The sequence below is a fragment of the Acanthaster planci genome, linkage group LG02 (assembly GCF_054643075.1).
Source record: "Acanthaster planci isolate LZ-2023a linkage group LG02, COTS_SCS, whole genome shotgun sequence".
NCBI classification, from domain to species: domain Eukaryota; kingdom Metazoa; phylum Echinodermata; class Asteroidea; order Valvatida; family Acanthasteridae; genus Acanthaster; species Acanthaster planci.
The window spans coordinates 11825290-11848868 of record NC_141778.1 but is presented as its reverse complement, the minus strand read 5'-3'; the positions used below and the strand labels follow the sequence as shown (position 1 = coordinate 11848868).

Genomic DNA, 23579 nt, shown 5'->3' with positions numbered 1-23579 from the left:
CAGACATCAACATACACCTGTGCATCACTAAAGAAATCTCGATGTCACTGGACAATCCACAGTGCTGATTGATCTCCATGGGAACGATTTTTGCAATAAATATTTTCCAGCTGACACAAATCCAGTCTTCCAGCACTAATCACCTTTGGTCTGGTTTCCACACCATAGCCTCAAATTTGTTCAATCATTCTGGCCTTGGGTGCTCAGTTTCACTAATGGCCTGGAAGGGGAGGCACATTTCCCCGATCATCTCACGCGAACGATGCCATTATTTAATCACAACCAATGCCATGGACGTGTGTAACCATGGCAACGTGGCTTGTGTATTTTATCAACGGAAAAATTTGTGGCAGATTGTTCCGTACTTCACCTTGGCTCGAGAAAAAACCCACATGATTATGCTGGTCACGCTGTTCCTACTTCACATTTCACGTAAGATTTGTGATAAAATTCGGAATTTTTGTCAGTGATGTATGCAGAGTCACGGGAAATGCAAATCTTGGGTGAAGGCAAGCAGTTCGAGATTGCCTGGTAGCATCAGACAATATTCCAGGAAAACATAGCCCTTTGGGGTTACTATAATGAGAGTTCTTACCGTTCATCACGATTCAATTGCACAGTATAATTAAAGGCTTCATTATGAAACAGGCTTGCAGATCGTCCCACTCAGGACACTTACACATTTAAGTACTGCAAAATTCAATCTGACAGAAAAATCATCTCACAAAATTATTTTTAATCTAAAAAACGTCTGCTAATTCGTTAAAAACAAAACAAGGCCACAGATTTTGTACCAGCAGAAGACATTAATTCATTCACAACTCAATTTCACATGCCTTTCAGTTAGAGCAATTGCTGATGGTTGAGTGTGTGAGTGTTGAATATTGAGATAAAAAACAGGCGACTACTAAAGTGTGGCTCTATTTCACTGTGCCCCATCCGTCACGTCATAATAATTACTGGAAACAATGAATGGTTGAATCTTTGTATCTTTGGAAATGAAGGGGCTGGGGGTCAATGCTGTAAGGTCAAGTATGGAGTGCTGAAAAGGAGGGTAATGTTTCATTAACAAATTGTACAATGTTTTCCACCTGTTACTGAACTGGAAGCAGTTTCTTTACAAACCCCCAAACTTGGAACAAACCTGTCATCTGGTAGAGATATTTCTTGCCTTTTCTTTTGCTAAATTGATGAGGGAGTGAAGAACTTTCATCCTCGGATTTCAGTAAACACAGTGACACTTATCAGACGAAAATATTTCATTTGTCAGAAATATTGGAAGCAGAAAGCAGACTTGTAATGACTCAAATCCATGATTTGACTCAAACTAAAAGCTTGACTGGAATCACCATGTTACAAGGACTAAATTCAACTCGAGTCACAAAAAGTAGTGACTCGTTACAACTCTGATAGAAAGTTGAGGCGTCCTCACCTCAACAGGATTGTTGCCGAGAGGTTATCAAGATCTCAATTCTGATGTCAGAAACTTGGCAGGCACGCGATCAGGGTGTCTCTGAGCTTCCTCCGCAGTGGCTCGTTCCCCTCACAAAAGATGTGAGTAGAACCCTCCTCCAGCTGGATAATGGTATCTTCCGATTGCTGTTGATGACATAAAATCACATGTGGGTCCACGCAGGCTTTCACTCCAGTTAAAAGGGGTACTGAGCGCAAGCCCCTTGCACAGGCTGCCAGGCATGACTATGTGCTGTCCAACTTTGATGAAATCACAGACTGGAAAAGCTTTGCACGGGGAAAGCGTGTGAATATTAGGGACTTTTCCCCATGTTGGGGTACAAATCCACCCCTTTTCCCATACTGAGTAAGAAATCTGAGGTTTTGAAGAGTTATGAACATTTTTCAAATATACAGGAAAACGGACTGGGAGAAAAGTTTGTAAAATGATAAGATATGATTGGTCCCGAGAAAAACATACCAAGTGAATGATATGGCCAGATGCTGTGTCCTCTACTTTAACATCAGTGATCCCATTCTGAAAAAAATAACAACAGGGTCAATATTAAAAAGAAAATTGCTTCTACCCAAATTTTCCTGACAAGGTTCTGTCACTTAATGAACACTGCTCGATATCTCAGAGACACTGGCCTTACCTTTGCCAATGCTTGTACCAACTCCTCAATTTCTAAGTTGCCATAGACATATTGCTTGGGGTGTGCGGTTTCTGCCACGCCCACATCATCTTCCCTTTTCCTTTTTCTGATTGGCTGGGAGGACGGTGTGTTTGGTTGGGCCTGCTTTGGTGGCTCCTTCAAAAAAACAAACAATATGTTGTCTTACTTTGAATGCTTCTATGCACTGAAACTGCAGGATGAAAATGTCATCTTTTGCATGTATTTGTGACCCGTCACGACAAAATGAGAGTAAAGTTCCATCGCATCCTCTTTTGAGGGTTCAAAGTCATTAATTGAAGTGGAGGACAATTTTTTGGTTTTGTATAATAGTTGGAAAGAGTAAATTCCAAATATTTGGCAGGATTTTCTCAGCAATTTGACGATAGCATTATTTGTGCCTGGTCTGAAATGTTGAAACAATGTCAGAAACAAAGACACAAAGCTGCCAGAATAATGTCACATTGTCACCTTATACTTCTACGCTAAGTGTTTCATGTACATACCATTGGAAAGCTCTTTCTGCTAAATTTAAAAAATACCAATATCTCAATTTTTGAAAATTCTGACTTTCAGCTCAATTTGGGGTGACAGGTCACATTTTTCTGCCTGAGGGAAGCACTTATTTGTGCATGCTGCTGGGCCTCTTACGATTTGCATTTGCATTAGATAATGTAAAACACTGATTGACAAAAACGTGACCAAAAAATTTTTTATGCACGTTGCAGGGCCACTTGAGATTTCTTTGATGAAGCCTATCATTAATTAAGCTTAAAGACGGCAGTTTTGAAGTCACACGTCAGGATTCCATGTCAGTTAACTTTTAAGTTTTCAACTGTAAATCAAATAAAGGGTTCAAACGACACCTACTCTATGAAAGGCTTCTAATCAAATCTATCTATCAAATCAAAGTATGTTGTCATGGTTTCTGGCAAGCTTTTCTTACCTGAAGTACATACTTGTTATCCCTAGCCAGGATTGTCCCTGTGACTGTGGACACAAACACACCTGGCTTGACCTCTGTGGGCGCCAAAGACCCTGCCAACTACAAGCAATGACAAATGAACAGAACTACATCAGCTTTGTCACACCTAATGCAGGAGGGCAATAGTGTCGCAAAGTCCCCACATTAAAAATGGATTGATCAAGGAGGTCGGGGTGGAACTGACCTTCTAAAATCTTAGGATTCCTACGGGATTAAGTGGCCAAGAAATACTAGCTGCCTCCAGAGGTAGCTGATTGGGTTAGAGCAAGCTACGACACCTGCACGTGGCGGGGTTGCACTCTGTCATTAACCACTTGCTGCCAGGGAGCCCGGTTTCGGGCATGTATTTTTGCATAGCCAGGGTCTCCGAAATCGGACAAAGGGAACTGGGCCTTGTAACAAAAGACCGTACTCCTGACAAAAGACCAGCCTGCTGGGAATTACCAACATTTTTTCACTCTCAAAAGTGGAGATAATCCAGCCTTTTTTTGAAACAGTGTACCATGGTTAGGGGCATCCAGTGTGAGCAGATTACCACTGGGGACATTGAAAAGCACTCCACCACCGCAGCGATGAGCCACACAGTACCGCTGCAAGCTAATCTGGTCCCTATTGAAACGAGGTCAGCAGTGCACTGTGCCAGCTTCGTGAAGAAAAGAAAATTAACAAGGCGGCAGACCTGGCTGAAATACTCCAGCGTCAATAGATGTTGTCTGTCAGATTGGAGTAGAAACCAGACAATCCTTCGTGTGGGTGTAAGTGTCCAGTAAATGAAGATATGAATTTTAAAGAATTTTGAAAACAGAAAAAAACGATAATTATCCCATCCCTGCATCATCAACATTGATAAGAGATAACTGAGAAAGACTAGCTGCCCCTAGAGGAGACAAATGAAGAGTTCTCTCACCTCTGGAGTAATTTCTATTCTCTCAAGTCTACGTTTGATGGGTAAATGCAATACGCTGCCTCGCTTGTATGGCATAGGGGCTACCTCCTGACAGACAAAGGCAAACACAGTCAAACAATGTTAAGACTGGTGCAAAATGAATGGCTGGATCAGGATACATCACTTTCAGCATTTCAACACGCTGGAGACACTAAGTTCTAAAGAACCTTCAAATGGACTCACCGCTTCCACAACGAGATCTGTCCTGAGAGGTTGCGAGGCAGGTGGGGACAGGTAGCAATCTGGCAGGGCTACATGAAGGGGCTACAATGATTGACAATTGACAATGATTAGCAATGATAAGGACATTCATTCTGTCAAATGACCCATGAAACAACGTAGCAATTTTGACAGGTGATTCTGATTTATTCACTGAGTGAAATCAGGTCAAGCTGCACATTAATTTGAGTTTACCGATCATGGTCTTCATTTTGTGATAAATTTCGGTCGACTACATTGCCCCTTACATGGTCATATGACATTACTTGTTATTCTCAAAAGGGTAGGCCTACTTTTGGCTGACTATTCAGACTTCAGCTGTGCATAAATTAACAGGCTGTGGCTGAGGGCAACACGTGTCTGTGGGTGCTGGCTATAGCCACTAGCCAGTGGCTTCCGTAGATGCATATTTTCTTCCAGCCATAGCCATAACTTTCAGATGAAGCCCTGTAACAGTTGGCCTAGGCTTAATTTAAGGTGTGTGACATCCCAGAGTCTTAAATTCATCACAAAAAGAGACCAGTGCAAGTTGTGAAGACACCGGCACATTTACTATCTCGTGGAGAAGGCTTCCGTTTTCTTTACATTTCTCTACTGATTTGGTTGAAAAATTCTCGTGTACTTGCATAATGCTTTAATATTGACCAAGAAATGTGTAGAATTATTCACAGCTGTTTAGACCAAAGATCACGCGAACACACGTAAAATGTTGTAATCGCATAGGTGCCACTTGAGCAAGCGATACGCCTGCGCAATGCACATTAATGCGTAGGCGCAGGTGCCTAGGCAGGCACGTGCACCTGGTGAGCCTGCGGCTAAGCATTACCGTAAACCACGCAGGTGTATTGCTTGCTCAAATGGCGCCCATGGTAATTACACCTTTTGGGCAGAGTTATCCATCTTGCGCCTTCGGCGCTATACGATGTTTGGTTTAGACTATGTAACCTCACATGGGCTCAACAAGAATATGAATTGCTTCATACATCAAGAGCATTGGAAAACACTGAAATCTTTGAACTCTCATTGGATGGAAACTGGATAAATACATGTACTTCTGTGCATGCACGAAATAGTGATGGTAGAACATTATGGGCGAGTTGTGAGTTCACACACCTGCTGACTGATGAAATAAAGCATGCCAAGCGTTGGCATTTGAATTCTTTATGGCGCTTGTGTGCTACATACATAGATAATGTTCCAAGCACCCTTAAAAATGAACAAAGCATGAAATGCATGATTCATGCAACTTGAATATATAAATATTAATTAGCTCCATGAAATAGTAAAGGTGCTCGTGGCTTGGCTACTTGCACTGGTCTTCTTTCAGTGTCAACAGCATCCAGGGTGCCACTTGTGCCTTGACTTAAGGTTACTATTACCCCTAAGAAACATTCTGTTGGTATCGAAACACCAACCTGAGAAATGTTTAAGGTGTAATATTTGGAAATTAGTCCAGGGTACCAGCTGGAGTTATCACTAGCTGGGGAAGGAACAGTGGGAAGCAGACACTGGAGAAGATGTAGGAATAAATAATGTTCACCTTGAGTTCCTTAATCATCTTGGTTGCTTGGGGGAAGGTGATGGCCGTGTCGATGGGACAGTAACAGGCCTTCATGGCTAAGGGTTGGAAAGGAGCGAGGGCATCTAGGTAGGAAAAGTTGGGCTCTGTAAAAGTGACGAAAAACGCAAAGTCTCTAAATGCACGTACGTGACTCACAATGATCTGGATTGGTTTCTCTGTCAAAGCCTTACCTCCGTCTCAACAGAGGATGGCCTCCAGAACCTAGGATGTTTATGGTGTACATTAGAGAGAAGATGGTGGGGAGCAGTAATGGTTTCAGGTGTGGGGAGGAAAAACCCCCTAAAGGGTGCTCTGGGTTAATCTAAGAGAAGCAAGTAGGGACTGAGAATCCAATTTACATGTAGGGGTGTGCATTTGCGGGTATTTTTAGAACCGGGTACCCGTTTTTTGTTAACATCGGGTACCCGGGTACCCGGAAAAGAGATCGCCTGATAATGGCATTGCGCGCAACCCGGTGGATCATGTGCCCGAAACACGGTTCTTTTTGGTACCTAGGAAGCAAGCAGAACATTGTTCTAAACGTCGGAGATAATCTCTCCTACCTTTTTATCAAACGAAATTGTTATCTTCAGTTTTCAAATTTTGTGTGGGTGTGTGAAACAGAAAAACAAATCTTCACGGGAAACGTCAGAAAAAAGAACAGAGCTGCAAACCACGTACATGATATACGCACCTGCAAACGCTCAAAGGAAATGTCCCGGATGCTGCATGACCACGGACACGCGGAACGCATGTGGCGTGCACGAATGGTGAGCGCTGGTCGTGTCACGTGCGGACCAGATCAGTGCTATGTACGTCACGGGTAAAAAGGCTCAAAGTTTTATGTACAAAAATACCACCGTAACTCGAACAATGCCCACACCATTACATCCACTTATTTTGAAGTTTCTGATTAAAAAAACCGCCACCAAAATGCTTCAAACGGCGTTGAAAGAATCGGAAGTCTATATAGGGTCAGGAGTCATCGCAAGTTCATTTCTTTTCTGACGAGGACCAGCACGTTGCATAAATCAACGTAGCTGCAACTGTGTAATCCTGGCTTCCAAGACGCTGAAACTAACCTGATTGCAACGCGGGCCAAATTGTAGTCCCCTTCAGGCAGTCCAATCGCTGACACTGCAGCAGCCATGTGACCGTAAAAAGAAAGGTCATGTGACCACACATAAGGAAGCCCAAGTGAAAAAAATAGCAGCGCTCCATGTTGTTAAATGACTAAGCGATGCGAAAGTTTTGCCACACGAAGGTACGTACCACGATGAAGTGGTTTAGTTTTATAAATACTTTTTCAGGATAACTCCATTCCCCTGAGGTTCAAATTGTCGAGATTTTAATGCATAAGTACTTCGATAAGTGATATTTGATTGGCCGACTGTATCATGACTTGCACCTGTCAACATTTCCTTTTTTTCGAATGAAAAAATACTTGGATTTGAAATGCTTTAGTACATACAGAAAAAATCATTCCTGCTTTTTTGGTCAATTCCTCATCCACAGTTCCGATGAATTACTGAGGAAATTCAAGTTGCTTTAATTTAAAAATAATTTTGAAACGGAATATTTCTTGGTATAAAACTTAACTAAACTGGTTCTCTGACTCTTTGGGTTTGTAGCGCACATTTAGTGCTTTGATTATAAAAGAGGCCGATCAACCGCACAATTTGTGCGTGATCACTACTTAACCGCACGCCGTGTGGAGTCCCAGTACCGCAGGAATATTACACAATCCGCTCTCGCTTCGTCGTCAATCCCGACATAAAGTAATTTTCATTCATATTGTTTTATTTGACAAAAATATTCTTAATTCAAACAGTAAGCACTACTTATTCTGCACAAAAGTCATTTAGGCCGACAGGGTTTGATAGTTACAAATACAGTCATGCAAGTGTACATCAACAGCGCTCCCCCCTCATAAGACAAAACTCCTTCGGTCTCTTGTTCATATAGGTTTGGTACAGTCATTTTCCTAGTTCCGGATCGCGAAAATTATTCAGTAAGACTGCAGCTAAAAAATCCTCAAATTCGAGTGAAATATGGTCAGAAGTCAACTTTGTGTTTTGGATATACGTCAATTTTTTTTTTCAAAATCTAAGCTTTTATATTTGGATTCACAGGACCGATCGACGAAAGTGATGATGACACCTTTCCTAGTTCTGGATCGGTTTAGGATCGAGACAAAAACGTCTTCACAAATAAAAAGTAACCACACGAAAAATCCATTTTCAGCCAAAACCATTGTAAAAAGTTGCTTTTCTAATAGAGAATCTTTTAATTTTGAGAAAATTAGATGAAAAATAAGAATTCTAATGAATTAAAAAGGTAGAAATTGCGTACGGTTTGACTCGACTTTTTAACTGTACAGTGAGCTATCAACGTTATCCTCCCCGCGCCGCACAGTTGACGAACCCATTACGTCACATACATTTCTGCTGCGCCCGTGTAGTTGAGTTCGCAACGACTTTGCGTGGTAACGCCGCGCGATCCGAGAGTGGGGGAAAAGCTTGCAGTTTTCGCTAAATTAACAAAAACGGAAACTCTAAAAAAGTCATTTTAATTAAGCAGACTTTAGATGCAAAGGTTTATATGACTATTCAATTTAAAGAAATATTTAAAATCACACGTTGCGAGTGACCTATCGCCGGTGAATTTTAGTGGTTTTTTCGCTCTTGTGAACTAGGAAATTCCGGAACTAGGAAAACGACTTGCGGTGCAATGGGTGGAATGGGTAACAAAATTAGCTGTCGATCTCCGAATTCAAGTTTCATGTATGACCGCGGGACCGGGTTTTCATCGGCACGGTGGTTTTCTATGAAGTCTGTCCTTCAGTAAGAAATTTCACAGACATTTTATGCATGAATGTTTGTTCCTAATTTATTTGCTTTTTTACGGGTACCCGGCCTGGAAAAATGGAACCGGGTTTTGAAATCGACGGGCGGGTACCCGGGTACCCGGGTACCCGGCACAGGCCTATTTACATGAGGAACGAAACGGGGAATCAAGCCTAGGCTGTAGAGGGGAAAAGCAAGGAAAGAACAACCAATGACAACCAGAAGACCTGAGGGGACACTTCATCCCCTTAGAGAGGATTACATGGTGCTACAACAAACCAATGTTGGTACTCCACCGAGCACAGCCAGAATGCATTGACTTGTGTATTGGTCTAAGGAAATAAAGTTTGGATGAGGAGACAAGACCGGGTTTCTGTCTCAAGAGCAGGCCCGGGGGACAACTAGAATGCTCATGGAAACACCTCAAATGTTGAGACCAGGGTAAATGTCCATGATCTCGAAAAGAATATAATATCAAATCAGCGCTCTGAAAAAAGTGATTGCCGAGCTTTCGGTAACTGAGTGCCTTTTTCAGGGCAAGCAGATTCAGTTCATTTTTTTTTTTAAAGGTTCATGATCCTCTGGCTTCCGTGAAATTTGGTGCCGTAAAACCCAGACTCACCAATGAAGACAACAGTGTTGCTGCTGGATTTACCCCACAGCTCCATGAAGTGGACAGCATCACCGAGTCGTAGAGAAGGGTGGCCCGTGAAGACCACGCAGGGTGTCTTGAACTGACTGCTGAAATCACCTGCAAGATGAGGAAGAGGGAAATACAGTCGACAAGGGGAGACTGGCGACTTTAGAGTTAGCTTCATTATTAGCCGACTTGACTTTGAGTTGACTTTATGACCAAAAGTCCACAACACAACAATGCCTCCAGACTTCAGCTGTGGCTTACCGTGTATGGAGGAGAAGTGTTTCAGTCGACCACTTTTGATCAACTCGGAGTGAGGAAACGGGGGCTCTGGGAGGAACACCTTGGACTGTTTCTGGGTGCACAGCCTGTGGGATGAGATAAAAATAAGGTTGAGAACAAGCTGATCAAGAGGGCACAATCAATCCTAGATTGAAGGTTGAAACAAGCAACCACTTCAGGAAGTCATCATCAGCGATGCACTGTAAAGTTGCCAGAAGAGGTAAATGGAGTAACGTGGATCATTATTGTATTATCACTGAAGTTTTCTGGACTAAGCCTATGACCACATCGATGAGAAAATGTCAGTGGCCTCAAACTTAATAATGGCAGTAACAGCGATGGTGGCTGCAACTGTCAACTGTCAACTGTGACCCTCATGACAACATGACAATATGAAGACAGCCTTATTACAATATGAATAAATATCAGTATGACACCACGGCAATGACAATGGTTACGATGACAAAATGTCATTCAGTCATGCAGAGAGAGAGACACTCACCATTCCGAGAATATCTGTGAGTAAGCCAAGGAACTGTCAGCGACTGGAGACACAAAGAACATTGGCACCTGGGTCAACCCCACGGAGTCCATGTATCCAGACAGGCACTCAAACAAATCATAGATGATACCAGACGGATAGCAGGGAACCAGTACATTCCCTCCGTTCTTGATGGTTACGGCTACGGGACCATGAAAATAAAATGCAAGTCAAATTTTACTCCCCTAACCTTTTTTCCAAAGTCCTCCAAAATCTACTGTGCAGAAACCTGTGACTACCTTCTTGGGTTTTCAGTTTTCAAGGGGAATCAGGCCTAGTAAAAGATCACAGTAACTAACCTGTGCCTTCCTTTATCCTACAAAATCATTCACCACTCCTTGATGGGCTCTGAAGGATCTAGGACTAGAATTAAGGGAGTGAATGGAAAGGAAGTTCAAACACTCACAAACTGGTTCAAGTTCCTATGAAATTTAAAAACTTGCTACAGTTTCTGAAGAATGTTGCCTGGGTTATGGACTCGTATCTGGGCTGAGCCTGACACTACAAACACATCTTGTTCTCCAGGAGCTCAAACAAGACAGGAGGTGGGGTTGGGTGGGGTGGGGCAGGAGAGTGGGCGGGTCACTGCGAAGGGTGACAACTCACTGAGGTTGCTGCAGAACTCGCCCAGCATGCTGTCCGGGTTGTGGACTGGTGTCTGTGTGATACCAGTCAGTAGGAGTAAGTCGCTGTTCTTCAACGGGTCTTGGACGATAGGGATGGAGTGAGTGGTTAGAAACGATGAACTGGACACGTAACACACCTAAAATTGAAAGGGAGGCAACAAGACAGAACAAAGAAATGCATGGAGGCCGGAAATTTGCAAAGTCATATTTTCTGTATCACAGACCCTTTTCTGAATGACAGTGTGAGAGTTCTTTACCATCTAAAAATGTGGTGCCACTGGAAAATATGTATGTTCCTCCACCATAGCAGTCATGAATGAAAATGACGCTTAAATATCTTTAACTTCGGAAACGGTCTTGATCATGGGTAAGAGCAACTGTTGTGAAGTGCCTTGCTCATGGATAAGAGTACGTGTGATTTTTGTTATGTGTCTTGCTCGTGGACAAAAGAAATCATCCTAGATGCAGAGGAGTCATTTAGTAATTTATGATGTTTGTTATTCCATGCGGCTAACCTTTTCATAATCTGACTTGATGACCCAATTACAGCTTCCAAGACAGTAACCAGAACTGTGAGGTGACACCATCAATGAACCAAACAAATTCTGTGGAAATAAAAAATTAGGACACACCTTCACAGATTTAATCCAAAGGGCTTACACAGTTTTAAGGGGGATCAGGCTGGTGTAGTGATTCTTTCCTCACCTTAAACCTCTGGGGCTCTCTGGCTTGGTGGATTTGGTTTTCAGTCCCGACCTGAGTCCGTGGGGTATCCCTGAAACATTTATCTGGGGTTTTCTTCCCACCTCTAAAATCGAATATTTTTCATTGTCTTCTTCATTCATTATTATTATTAATTGGTGCTAAATGCACTGTTGGATGATCAGGAAAAATAAATAAATCAAATTAAATTCAATAAATAACATTTTGTGGGTGTACATTCCAACCTATATTTCACTAACCTTCCTCATATCCATGTATAAACAAAAAGCATTTGCATCGAGTCAAATGTCCACCGAGATGGAAAATAGGAAGTCAAAATCCAAAACAACCACCAACCCACCAGTTTCTCCGAGAATGCAACCACCTTGACTTTGGACATGCATGAGTTGATGTCGTGTTTGGAGTAGCACCGCTGCCACGACGCGAGCCAAGAGATGTCTCGGAGAGGAGCTGAGAGCATCTTCAAGACAGAAGGCTTCTTCCAGTTGACTGCAGCCTTCATCTTGGGTACTCGCTCCATGTATTCCACAAACTCCTCCATGAGCTGCCTAAAGGCGAAAACATCAACATTCCTGGAAACAAATCTGGTGGATACTTTCAGTAGAATTACAGGAAACACACCACGACGACCCTCGAATATGTAAAATCTTTACAACAATGGATAAATTCCTATCTAGGATGAAATGATTAAAAAAACACTTTGGAAATGAATCCAATGTTGAAACTCTTGACAAATGCATTTTAGCCCTCTTGATGTGGCCACAAAGACAGACCTACCTGCCTGTCTGCTGTGTCGGGTCTGTACAATACACACTACCTCGGAACCCTGTGTACTGAAATGGACAATAACGAAAATCAATGGTATGATTACCTGCAGTGGCTTGAGGATTGATGCACAATGCGTAATGTTTACAACGCTACATGTGTGTGTGGAAGGGAGTTTTAAATACTTTTTATATGACACTTTTCCTTTTACAAGCTTCCTTAGTTTAGTCAGCAACTTGTCTGGTACCCCATATCACCCTATAGTTAGTACTGCTTATTAAGCCTACTGCAGTTATCTGTTCAGACTGGTGCATGCTAAGAGTGAGCATTATCACTCACAGCTCTCTTCAGCCTTCCCACATTTGCACTTGTCTGCTCTTATCACCAGTGGCAGCTGGGTTTGTGTCTGATTGATCACTCAAGTAATCCACTTGTGGCACTGTGTTGGGTTGTTATCACATTTTTTTCCCCTTTTTTTTACTTTCGTCACGCTCACATTTCATTTATTATCTTCCTTAGAGGACCACGAGAGAGAACTATTTTTTTCTTTTGTACAGCTGGTATCAGTACGAGTTGGAGCTCAGTTGAAGTTCATTGGTCAACTCTCAAATTCATTTTTTTTTTAATTGTGTCCTGACCTTCAAAATAAATCGTGACCCAGTCTTCCTGAACCAAGTGTGTCTTCAGATCTTGTCACTTTCCCGAAGTCTCACATATTTAATTTAGCGAGGCAAATTTCAAGGCTACATGTGCAAATGAGACCTATTTTAATTGGCTGGCCTCTTGCTTTGTGAGGAGCTTATTATGGGATGGTGTGCAGCATGGCCGAGAACTGGGAATAAATACCGACTTTGACTCGTGTATTCATTTTGCCTATTGAGTTAAATCTTTGCATAAATATTACATTATCTGTCTTGCCACCAGAAAGATAAATATTTCTAGGTACTTCTGTAACCTACCTCGGTAATAAAGGGCAGAGCCAACATGCAGTGGTAGTTAGAGATTAGGATGGCATCGATAGTTGAGAAATCCACAATCCCAAGCTATGGTGTGAAATAACGAAAGCTTCAAGAAAAGGGCTGACAAGTTTAAAAGGTAGCGTATCTCAAAGAAAAATGCACATGGGCTGGACTCATAAAAAACTGAAAACTATTTCAAGATAAATGATTTGAATATATAAATAACCTTGAGAACTATAACTCTCTCCCATCCCGTTCCCGGATTACTCAATCTTTACCTTACTGGTGGTGGTGGTTTAAGTCAGTAGTAATGAGGGGGGATTGCTTGATGATCCTCCAATTTTGTTCCCAATCTATAATATGGCATTATTTATCTCTTGCAATTGACAGAGATGTTTTCGAACCTCTGGCAGGCAGACTTCTGGGGAACTGTCCACAAAAACTCGTCCACTGCACTCCTTTAATTCCTGAAAGGAAAATGAAGGGTTAAATGAAAGTAAAGCTACGCACAGCTCATCACTACTCACCCCCCCCACGTTAGCATTTGTTTTTAAAATCCACTAATAACGCTCAGGAAATTTGTTTTCAGAGAACCCACAGATATTAATCCACACATTTCAGCCCATACCTTGAGCTCTGGCAGCCAGCAAACCCTCTCTAAACCCCTACAAAGTAGAAAGTAAATTGTGGTAAAATATCTTGCTCAAGTACCGGTACATGTATGTCGTCAACTTACTTGTTTCAAGTCTTCTTTGAGTTGCAATGATGCATCTCCAGTTAGTGTCCATGGCGACAGAGAACTCAAACGGGTGCTGGGGACACAGAGTCAAAAGGTTTCAGGATCATGTACTAAAAACCAAATACTGCGGAGAAATATCAGCCCAGCCATTTAAATGTACTCCCCGAGTGCTGGCAAATGAATTCCGTACACACTCAAACTTTTCAAAACCCCCCTTTAAATTGATCCCTACAAAGTTTACTATTAATTTTAAAAACTCTACAATTCTGGACCCCTTTTGCGGCCATCATGGGTAGTATGTAACCTATGACAGCTTGATTCCAATTAACTGGCATACTTTGAAGGATTTTTTTTCATTGAGACTAACCTAGGCACAAGTGTCAGAGGCAGAAAGTGTTGGAGTGAGGTCAGATCCAAAGCGCAGTCCAGGAGGATGGTAGTGCTCTTGAACGTCAGAAGTAAGCATGGGGCGCTAGGGTGGTCTGATAAGCAATACTAGGAAGAAAAATGGAGTTGTTTTAGACGCTAAGAATGTGTAGCATTAAATGAATGTGTGCACTGTTCATTTGGTATCTCATTTTCTTACTAGGAAACTGTGATTAAAATTTATCTATTTCCACACCCTGTACTGGTAGCTGTTCCATTTAAAATCCAATTTCAAAATCTTTTGAAATATCAATTGAAGTCAGCAATTTCTTTACTAAAAGAAGGCATAAACAAGGATAGAAATGTGAATTTTAGGAACTTGAGTCAAAATCCACACTCACTTTTGTATACAAAAAATGTGAACAAGAAATCTACACATGCAAAGCATCTAAAATTGTTTCATTCTTATGTATTGTTAAGTTAAATTACAGTAAACTTACATGTAAGTTTGTGACTTTTTTTGCAAGCTCTCGGCCAAGCATTGAGTATACAGTTTTTATAAATATATACTTGTACATCAGGCAAAACCTGTAAATTCTCATGTTTGTTTGATTTCTTTATGCTTACAGTAATACTCTCAATTATAGCATTCATTAATTTGTAATTTCTTTTCCCAAACATTACTGCACTAAAAAGCCTTGATTAAATACATAATTTAATATAATATTTTTCATTCTCAAGCTTCAAAAATTATGATTACATTTGTTGGTCAGAGTCAATGTCATTGTCCTGCACTTTATCCTTTTATATAAACTACTTGTGGTCTTCGATTTACCTCAGTTTAAAATATTATTTAATACCCATCCCTTACTTCATTATTAAATCAATTGGCTTGGTCATTCCATTTATCTTTTTGTCCTGCTTTTTTTTCTTTTTTATGCATCTACTGTTACTCTAGTAGGCCATTTCCCCTATTTGTTTTTTTTTTCTTGCTTTAGTTTGATTTCCTTTACAGGTTGGTGAGCCTCAATGTTTAAATGAATTTCATTTCTCAACATGTCACTGGAGGTACATCTACTCTTATTGTCCATAACATCCTCGCATTCTGGAAAGACTGCTTTGGGGAAAGATGCCATATACGGACACCACCAATTATCCCTGCCGTGACCTGTATTAGCCATCTGGCAACAATGACGTGTCATAAAAGGTCAAATTTAGCAATAAAATTATTGTGGTATTCACTCAGAAGATGCATGTACTTCCAATTTTTCAGATCAGTCTCAGCGTTTGTGCACAGGGTATCAAGCGGGGTCCGTGTAGTCAGGTAGTTATTGGATAAGCTTAACCAGTTGATTTATGTTGTTTTCTTTTTAACTGCTTAACCCTAACCCTCCTCAGTCCTCCAACAGGTGAAGGATTGAGGAGGTTTAGGGTTAAGGGACCTCTTCCTAAATGTTCCTTTTTTTTGGTAGGCCTCCTGTATCTCTCTCTGTTCAGGTGTTCAGTACTTGTAACTGAACCCATGCTGAGTATGCTCATGTTAGGCCTAAAATAACATAAGGCCTATTGTCACGCGTCCACCAGAGACCAGTTTTCAAGGGAATAAGGCTTTTTCTTTAATTTGAAAATTGCGTATACGCAGGGTTCTCCCCAGGTTTTTTCAAAATGTGGGGGGTTTTCCACTGTGGTTTACCAACATTTTGCGAAGCCATGGCATGGGGTTTGGGGCCTGCCCAAGGGCTCCAAAAATGTTTGGACTTTAGATGCTCTCAGCTGCATTTTAGAGCATTTCCTGGGCTTTTCCAGTACCTTTTCTCAGGAAAAAACATAAGAGATTCATTAAGTTTTTTTTTTAAGTTTGGATATTTTAAAAACATGCAACAACATGTAGTGGCTGTATTAATCAACGATTTAAACACCCGTTTATTCAGTTTTAATTTTAATACATGCTTCAACCTTTGGTTTTTGCTGATCAGACTTTCCTTTGCCGGCGCCTTCTGTGCACGTACACGTGCTGCCAATGGCTGCTTCGTCTGCCTTTGGGTTTCTGTCAGCCCGGACTGCTGGTGTTATTGGCTTAAAAAGAGCCTATCTTTGATTGAGTTTCTGCTATTGTGTGTGAGACAAAACGCGGTGAAATGGCAACGAGAAATATCTTCCCCATCGTAGATGCCATTAAAACTGTTATACCAGGCTACGGCTGCCGCCATGAAAAAAAATGTGTGTGGGGTCAATGTTGTAAGTTCTCTGAATGGCGTAGTATAAAATCTCAGCCTTCGTAAATGCAGCCCCACTAGCGTATTGAGCACACGACACAGAGAAAACACATATGCACGTGGGTGCATGTACGACACCCATGACAGAAGTTCAGATTTCATGCAACACCGGCCACAAGGAACGTTCGGTGCCGATGTACATGTACGATGTGCAGTGTGGCCACCGATGCGTGGTGCACAATGCATGTATTATGTCATGCATGTAGGCTACCTATAGTATGTATGATGTAGGGCCTACACGGAAAAATGCAGGACTGGCCCCCTAACTGCTTTCTCGTCTAGATTTTCTGGACATGCAATCTGCATTATCTAAGATAATTCTGAGCCATACCATCATATTTATATTGTGCGTATCAGGGATGAAAAAATGGGTATCGGCCCATTTTTTGCGTATCGGGCAGAAATAATTGCGTATCGGGCAGAAATAATTGCGTATCGGGCACAATACGCAAGTTTTTCAAGTTTATACGTGGGGAGAACCCTGATCTTTATGTGTTTGGCTAAATATGGAGCGGTAGCGAGTGTCTGTGCCACTCTAGTGGGGTTACAAGTTGTACAACTAATCCAGACCATGTCCAGACTAGACCTGTAAACAGGGACTGGGGTTCTACCTCCAATGCCTGGTCCAATCCGACCTAGCCTACTGCCTACGAGCTGGCCGGACACGGAACTCTTGCTAGGACTCTCCCGGCCCCACCAGATGAAAGAGATGAAAATAAAGAAAAGATGTCACAGCAACTGACAAAGTTATGAAAGGAACTCACAAGTTTCATTTCTCCCAGCTTTCGTTTTTGTCTGCGAAGTTGTACACATGCGACCAACCAGCATGAAATCGAGCAAACTCTTGAGGGCGCTCTACAAAAGTTCAAGAAGGTTGCGTTTTTGCGTTTTGCAAGCAGAGGGTCCGTGCAATATACTGTACATGTATAGCAGCCAACGATAATTACCTGAACTTAAAAAATCTGGGAAAATACTGATGAGTTTCTCAGGCGTTCAAAATGCATTTCAACTTAAAGCTCATTTTATGATTTTTCATTCTATTTTCAAATTTCCATTTATTAATATGATGTATGTATGTATTCATTTATCTATAAGTATTTATACATTGTCACTCGCGCATGCGTGGATACGAGCTTAGAGATTCAGGAATTAAAACAGACCTAGCAACACGATTGCAGATCACTTTAATGGAGTGGACTCCCTAATTATTCCACAGCGTGTACACTGTCTCAACTATAGGGACATAACAATTCTTTTTTTCGATCTTCAATTAACAAATGACTTTTGAATTTTTTTTCCACAGAAGGCCGGACACCCTCCCCCAAACCTCGCCATTTTGAAAACACTTTTTGGCTCGAAAAATAGACTGGTTTCAAATCGTCAAGTTCATGGGCGCAAAATGCTCTATTTCGTAGAAAATTTGAGTGCATACAAATTGTGATTTGGCCCTCGCAAGCACTTTTCGGCCTATTTACTGGCCAGCAATCAGAAGTGTCATCGGCGCACCCCTACAATCGGAAGTGTCATTGGCGTACCCCAATAATAGGCCACAAATAGGCCCCTGCAAAGGGAGTTGCAGGCTGAGTTCGGGCGGCTTGTTCTGCTAGTTCACGAATCGCCAGATTTGTTGTTCGTTAGTCGGCCGCTCGAACGCCGGGAACGTACAACCGGTTATTACTGGTTGTTGCATGCAACATGGCGGCATCCACGTTCGTTCTTTCAGAGTAAACTTTAGAAAGCTGGGCTGAATTCTTTTCTATTTAAAAAGGAACATTCATTTCTTTGTTATGGAAAATGATTATTGTTATTTTTGTAAAACTTGCCCATTGTCTCCGGCTTTGTGAGCCATCTCGCTATTTTTTGCGGCTGTTCAAAAATCAAAATCTCACGAGTTTTTCCGAGTGCTCCTGTAAAACCCTGACGAGGAGGTGGTGTGTGATACTGTTCCAGGAACATTCCCGTTCCCGCCGTTCGATCGCGAGAACAAGAAACCCGTGTCAAGAACAGCAGGCCGCCCGAACTCGACCACTAGGTGCGTATATGATCAGTCACCAGACCCTCGTAACTGCAGCCTCTTCATGCAATGATCACCCTGTGGAAATTGCAGGCTTAAAGTGACATGACCAACTCCCCATTCTACGGCGAATGTGCAAAACTCGAAACTGGCATAATTATTTCGAGACGGCCGTCACTTATCATTGCCATTGTAAAAAACCTTGCTCCCTGAAGACTTCTTTCTTGAGAGTGACCACGGATGTGCTTCTGCATGCTACATGGATTTTGTGGATGAATGAATTTTTGGAGAGAGAGTCTGTGATAATAACGTATTAAGCATCGTTGAAGTGGGACAGGTCTGTCGTTACGGTTTGCCATGGTTATTGAGAGCTCAGAGGCAGGAGTGGTTGGTGAGGCTGTGTGTGCAGGTGTGGCTGGCATACACACTGTATCGTCCGATCAATTATTCTATGTCGTTGATGATTCCTGGCCAGCTCGAAAAAATGAGCTGGCATTTGTGAACAGCCTAGATGCCCACTGCAGCGTGTATTTTGTCGAGTACCTCTTGGCGCATAGCCGCCACATGAATGATGATCCCGCCTCCTTTGATGACCAGTCCGTCGTCAGTCACCTGATAGTTCACCCTTGCATGACCAGTAATGACAAATGCATTTAGGGAGGTCTTCAGGATCCTCCGCACTAACCATGATTGTCTCTGACAATGATCGCACGACGGCGTCACTAGCCCTTAAATTTGTTGTTTCAGTTGGGACAGTCTTGCCCAGGAAAACCTGCATGGCATAGACTGTTGTGTCAAAATGATAATTGCAAGTTCAGATGCAGGGTTTAGTCTGGACATCGCTTTGAGCACCATGTCGCGACGTGGTTTGTAGACGACTGTGAAATTTTGAAGGGGTGTTCGTTTGCGTTTGAAATGTTCCAAGGTCTTTTCATCGGATTCAGCAACTAATTTGGATCTGTACAAAACGCGTTCGACCGAAAACCGTAGCCAGCAACTCGCATTTGCATGTACCGCCATTCAGTTTCTGTTAAAGCGACGGCTTTGTTGTTCTTCCAGAGATCTGCCCGTTGGAAGACACATCAACTTGTACAACTAGTGTTGGGAGTTGAAGTAGGTAAGTGTGCATTCTGTACTGATCAATGATTTTCACATTGTCGAATGTAGTGCGCAGAGGGTATCTTATGTGTGGTCAGCGAGCCCGAGAACAAACAGTGCCAGGCACTACACAAACCCAACTGCTGGAGTCAGTGCGCTGTTGCTGGGCCGGAGCGGGCAATGCGTGTATGTTCTGGACCTTGCCTACTTGGGTCGCAGAGGAAACCAAAATGCGGGGATACGGTACGCACCTCACATTTAGCCAAAGTTGCGTGAGTTTGTGCAAGTGTCTGTCATATTTTTCAGCTGTTGCTCCAAACACTGGAACACCCGCAGTCCTCTCGGTCCAATGCAGGGCACTGCTCCAGGATCATGTGCGTGCATCTTCTCCTGGAAAATATCTTGAGGGAACTCGAGACGGGGAGGGCCGCGGTTGTCAAGAGACTATAGACTCCTAATCTAGTATGCTCCAGAAGCCGTGCCATGCATCAAACTCGCTGAACACTTCAGCGCCACTGTGTGTAATTTTTTTGCATGATGTGATAACGTGCATTTCAGTGTTTTGTTTAGAGACTGCGGGTCAACGGGCGTTTCACAGCAGTGCGCCGCCAAGAGTTTGCAACGCGGTGGCCGCTGCATGCAATGCGCATTTGATTGGGTTGACACGCCCAGACGTGTCGACCAGCAGTACGCGTTTGGAAAGGGTCGACACATTTTGCGTAAAGTGATTGCCAACGTGTGGCAAACTCTTGGTGGCGCACTATTGTGAAACGCCCATATTCACGCACACTCTGTTGAATGCCAGTGACGAAACCCAGTCTGTGGGTCCACCCACCTTGCAAATGACATTCAGACCATCCATTCTGTCCATTTCAGCCTTAAGTTCCTCCTTGATCTGAATGGGGTAATCTTGTGGAGGCTACGAGACCTGGTACGTATTGCCTTTGAGTTCGATATGGTACTCGTTGGGAAATGTTCCAATCCCACAAAGCGATCTGGGTAAAGTTTGCACAAGTCGTACTTTGGCGTTTGCCCATTTTTTTAATGCTTAAATATCCCAGTGATCAGCAAAATAGCTGACGATTACTGAAATTCAGGAAACTGGAGTAGAGGTTAGGTACCATAGGGCGGTACTGTCATTCTAAAAGCACGCCCCCCCCAATCACGGAGTTTCAGACTCCATCTTGTTTTAATTTTGGGTGGAATGACGTCATGCGCCGTCTCTTTCGTTCTTGTCTGCGTCTGCATGTCTTGCGTTCCGTGTACGTTACAAACGACGATGGGTGCGTTCGATTAGCTTCCCTGAACACACCAGTGAAACACCCAAGGGAAGCCTAAAAATGAGGCTTATCGAACGCTGCAGTGTCACGGTGTTTTCCAAGGCATTCTGGGGAAAAGGTCAAGTCCCCGCAACGTTTTATCATGTCCATGGCCATGCAAGCGCTCGAACAGTCCATCCGTGACGTCATTATACTCGGGCAGCTTCCAGAGACCAGCTCACCCGCTGGGGTAGTGGTGGCTTACACCGGGGCAGGCACAAAGATCACATGATGGCTAAATGAACGCTCTGTGTACATGTAGGTTTGACTTACACGTGTAAGCTAATCGAACACACCCAATATTGTTACGCGACAGAGGGCCCTAGGCACAAGCGCTAGCCTGAGCATGGGATAAGATTATAGATGGCGCTCTGCCCAGTAACAAGGGTAGATGTAGGGCTGAGTCCGAAACGGGCTTCCGGAGTTACGGCTGGGTCTATTGTCTACGCGTTTCCACGCATTTCCAATGGAGCAAAGACCTAGACCTAGCTCTTGACAAGAGATTCGAAAGCAGCCTAAGCTTGCGTATAGCTGTGTGTTAAGCGAGCGCGGCGGATAGGCTCCGCCTTGCGCGTAGGGCGATTGGTAAGCTGGAGTCATTTCATGCGTTCGATTAGCTTACACGTATAACTTAAATTTATACGAGAGTGTTCGTTTAGCCGCCACGTGATCATCGTGCCTGCCCTGGTGTCAGCCACCACTACCCTAGTCTTGGCCCAAGACGTCAGTGATCGATAGTTGTTTTATTTCTGTTGAAGAGCGCCCTCACACAACTAGTTTTTACTTACTCTCGCTAGCGTTTTGGGAATCTTGCAGGAATGGGGGTGCGGCAGTTGTATGCAAATGTCCGATCTTCTTAAATACTTATAGCCTTGGTATTATAATTAAGTACACGCTCTTCGAAGTTCGAACAGCATGGCGGCTTCACGCGAGCAAGTACGATGTCGATAGTGTCTGGTTTACGGGAAGGGATTAGTGCCATGTAAGACATATTTTTTCACTCCATACTAGACATGAAATCGCCTCTCTTCTAAAAGATATCGTTGGGGACTACAATTGTGCTGCATCGCATCATGTTTGCGATGTCTGTGGCAGAAAAATCGGGAAAACAAAATCGTTGTCTGATATCACACAATAAATATGTTCTCGTTTTTTGCAACTCACAATGAGCATGCTGCCTGAGGCCAAATTACTCACACAAGCGGCAAATAAACCTACACGTGGAGCAAGAAAACGACAACCAACTTGCAGTCCGGGTACTCCGTCCTCGAAGGTTAAAGTCTACAGGATCTCTAAGGACGCTTTAGTTAGCTGGGGTGGGCATACTGACTGTACATGATTATGGGTCACCAAGAACAGCATCCTCTGTCATAACCTAGGCCTAACCTAGACTGAGTATCACCCGTTTTACTCCGTGCTAACTCTGTACGAACGTCTGTGTTGTCGTGTCTGTGTTGACGGGACTGCAGACAACCACGATGCATGTGACCTTACCATGATGTATTATTGAGGTCATCACAATTTATTATGCATGCAATTTAGCGAGTGCTGATTGGTTCCCTTGGAAAGCCGAGGGAAAATAAAGAACAAGTTAAAACGCTGCTGCAAGATTCCCAAGACGTTAGTGCGAGCTGGCGCACGATCTAATTATGAGTCCTTAATAGGGGGCGCACTATGCACGGTGTCCGCTATCAAGCACTAACGTCTTGAAACCAAGACTACCACTACCTCAGCCATCGCCAGCGAGCAGGTCTCTGGAGGCTGCCCAAGTGTAATGACGTCACGGATGGACTGCTCGTGCATGGACATGATGGAACGCGCGTGGCGGGGACCTTTTCCCAGAATGCTTAGCGAATGCAGTGTAGCGTTTGATTAGCCTCATTTCGAGGCTTCCATTGCGTGTAACACTGCGGTATTCAGGGAAGTTAATCGAACGCACCCATTGCTTGGTCACATGCAGCGCGCGCACGCAGGCGTAGTCGCGGCAGCGGCTGGCTCGCGACGGGAGGATGTTATACAGCAGAACCTTGCATTTGGTTCGATCCTGCTGTAAAAACCCTGAGTTGTAGTGTGCATGATTGAAGTGGCTTTGATGAATAAACCAGCTACCATTTTGTTATTGTACATGTGTAAGGGTCGTTATTTCGAGTCACACGCCGTCTTATTTTGTAGATCACGCGTTGTTTTAGTTGCGTCACAAGGCACCGGGCTAATCACGTCAGACGTTTCCGGTGCCCAACAGCCCTGCCAACGGAGTTTTCAGACCGAAATGGCATACTTCCATCCCAACGGACTCGCCTCTAGCCGCTCAGGAACTTTCCGGTCCGTTCCGTCCGACCGTCACGCCTCGAGGAGGAGGGAGCCCTCGCCTTCGTCGGAGGGCGTGACGTCACAATATGGAAAGCAGGCTTAACTGGAGGGAGCCTGGCTCCGTAGCTAAGAAAACAGCGCCCTCTCTTGGTCCAGCTTGAGGCCCATTGTGTCCACAGTGCTTCATTAGGCTAATCAAGCCACAGTTATATGTAATGTAATGTTGTGGAGCTCTATAGTG

At 43.2% G+C, this 23579-nt stretch overlaps 1 protein-coding gene across 3 annotated transcripts in view; it reads right to left on the bottom strand.

Annotated features, from left to right (window-relative positions):
• Positions 1-716: 716 nt before the first annotated feature.
• ints9 (integrator complex subunit 9) overlaps positions 717-23579 on the bottom strand; it is a 42758-nt gene continuing 19895 nt past the window's right edge. Inside the window, exons 1-19 of one of the 3 annotated variants that reach the window (XM_022233216.2) lie at positions 17362-17435; positions 14323-14450; positions 13953-14028; positions 13621-13683; positions 13217-13300; positions 12270-12325; positions 11833-12040; positions 11285-11374; positions 10750-10906; positions 10105-10285; positions 9585-9688; positions 9306-9434; positions 5817-5941; positions 4241-4321; positions 4019-4105; positions 3073-3171; positions 2109-2264; positions 1934-1990; positions 717-1599 (exon numbers count right to left, since the gene is read on the bottom strand). In XM_022233216.2, coding sequence (XP_022088908.2) covers positions 1480-1599; positions 1934-1990; positions 2109-2264; positions 3073-3171; positions 4019-4105; positions 4241-4321; positions 5817-5941; positions 9306-9434; positions 9585-9688; positions 10105-10285; positions 10750-10906; positions 11285-11374; positions 11833-12040; positions 12270-12325; positions 13217-13300; positions 13621-13683; positions 13953-14028; positions 14323-14450; positions 17362-17370 — 2010 coding nt within the window. In that variant the 5' untranslated portion in view covers positions 17371-17435 and the 3' untranslated portion in view covers positions 717-1479. Of the gene's footprint in view, positions 1600-1933; positions 1991-2108; positions 2265-3072; positions 3172-4018; positions 4106-4240; positions 4322-5816; positions 5942-9305; positions 9435-9584; positions 9689-10104; positions 10286-10749; positions 10907-11284; positions 11375-11832; positions 12041-12269; positions 12326-13216; positions 13301-13494; positions 13684-13952; positions 14029-14322; positions 14451-17361; positions 17436-23579 lie in introns of those variants that run through there. The other 2 variants (XM_087149160.1, XM_022233217.2) reach the window with 2 other exon arrangements.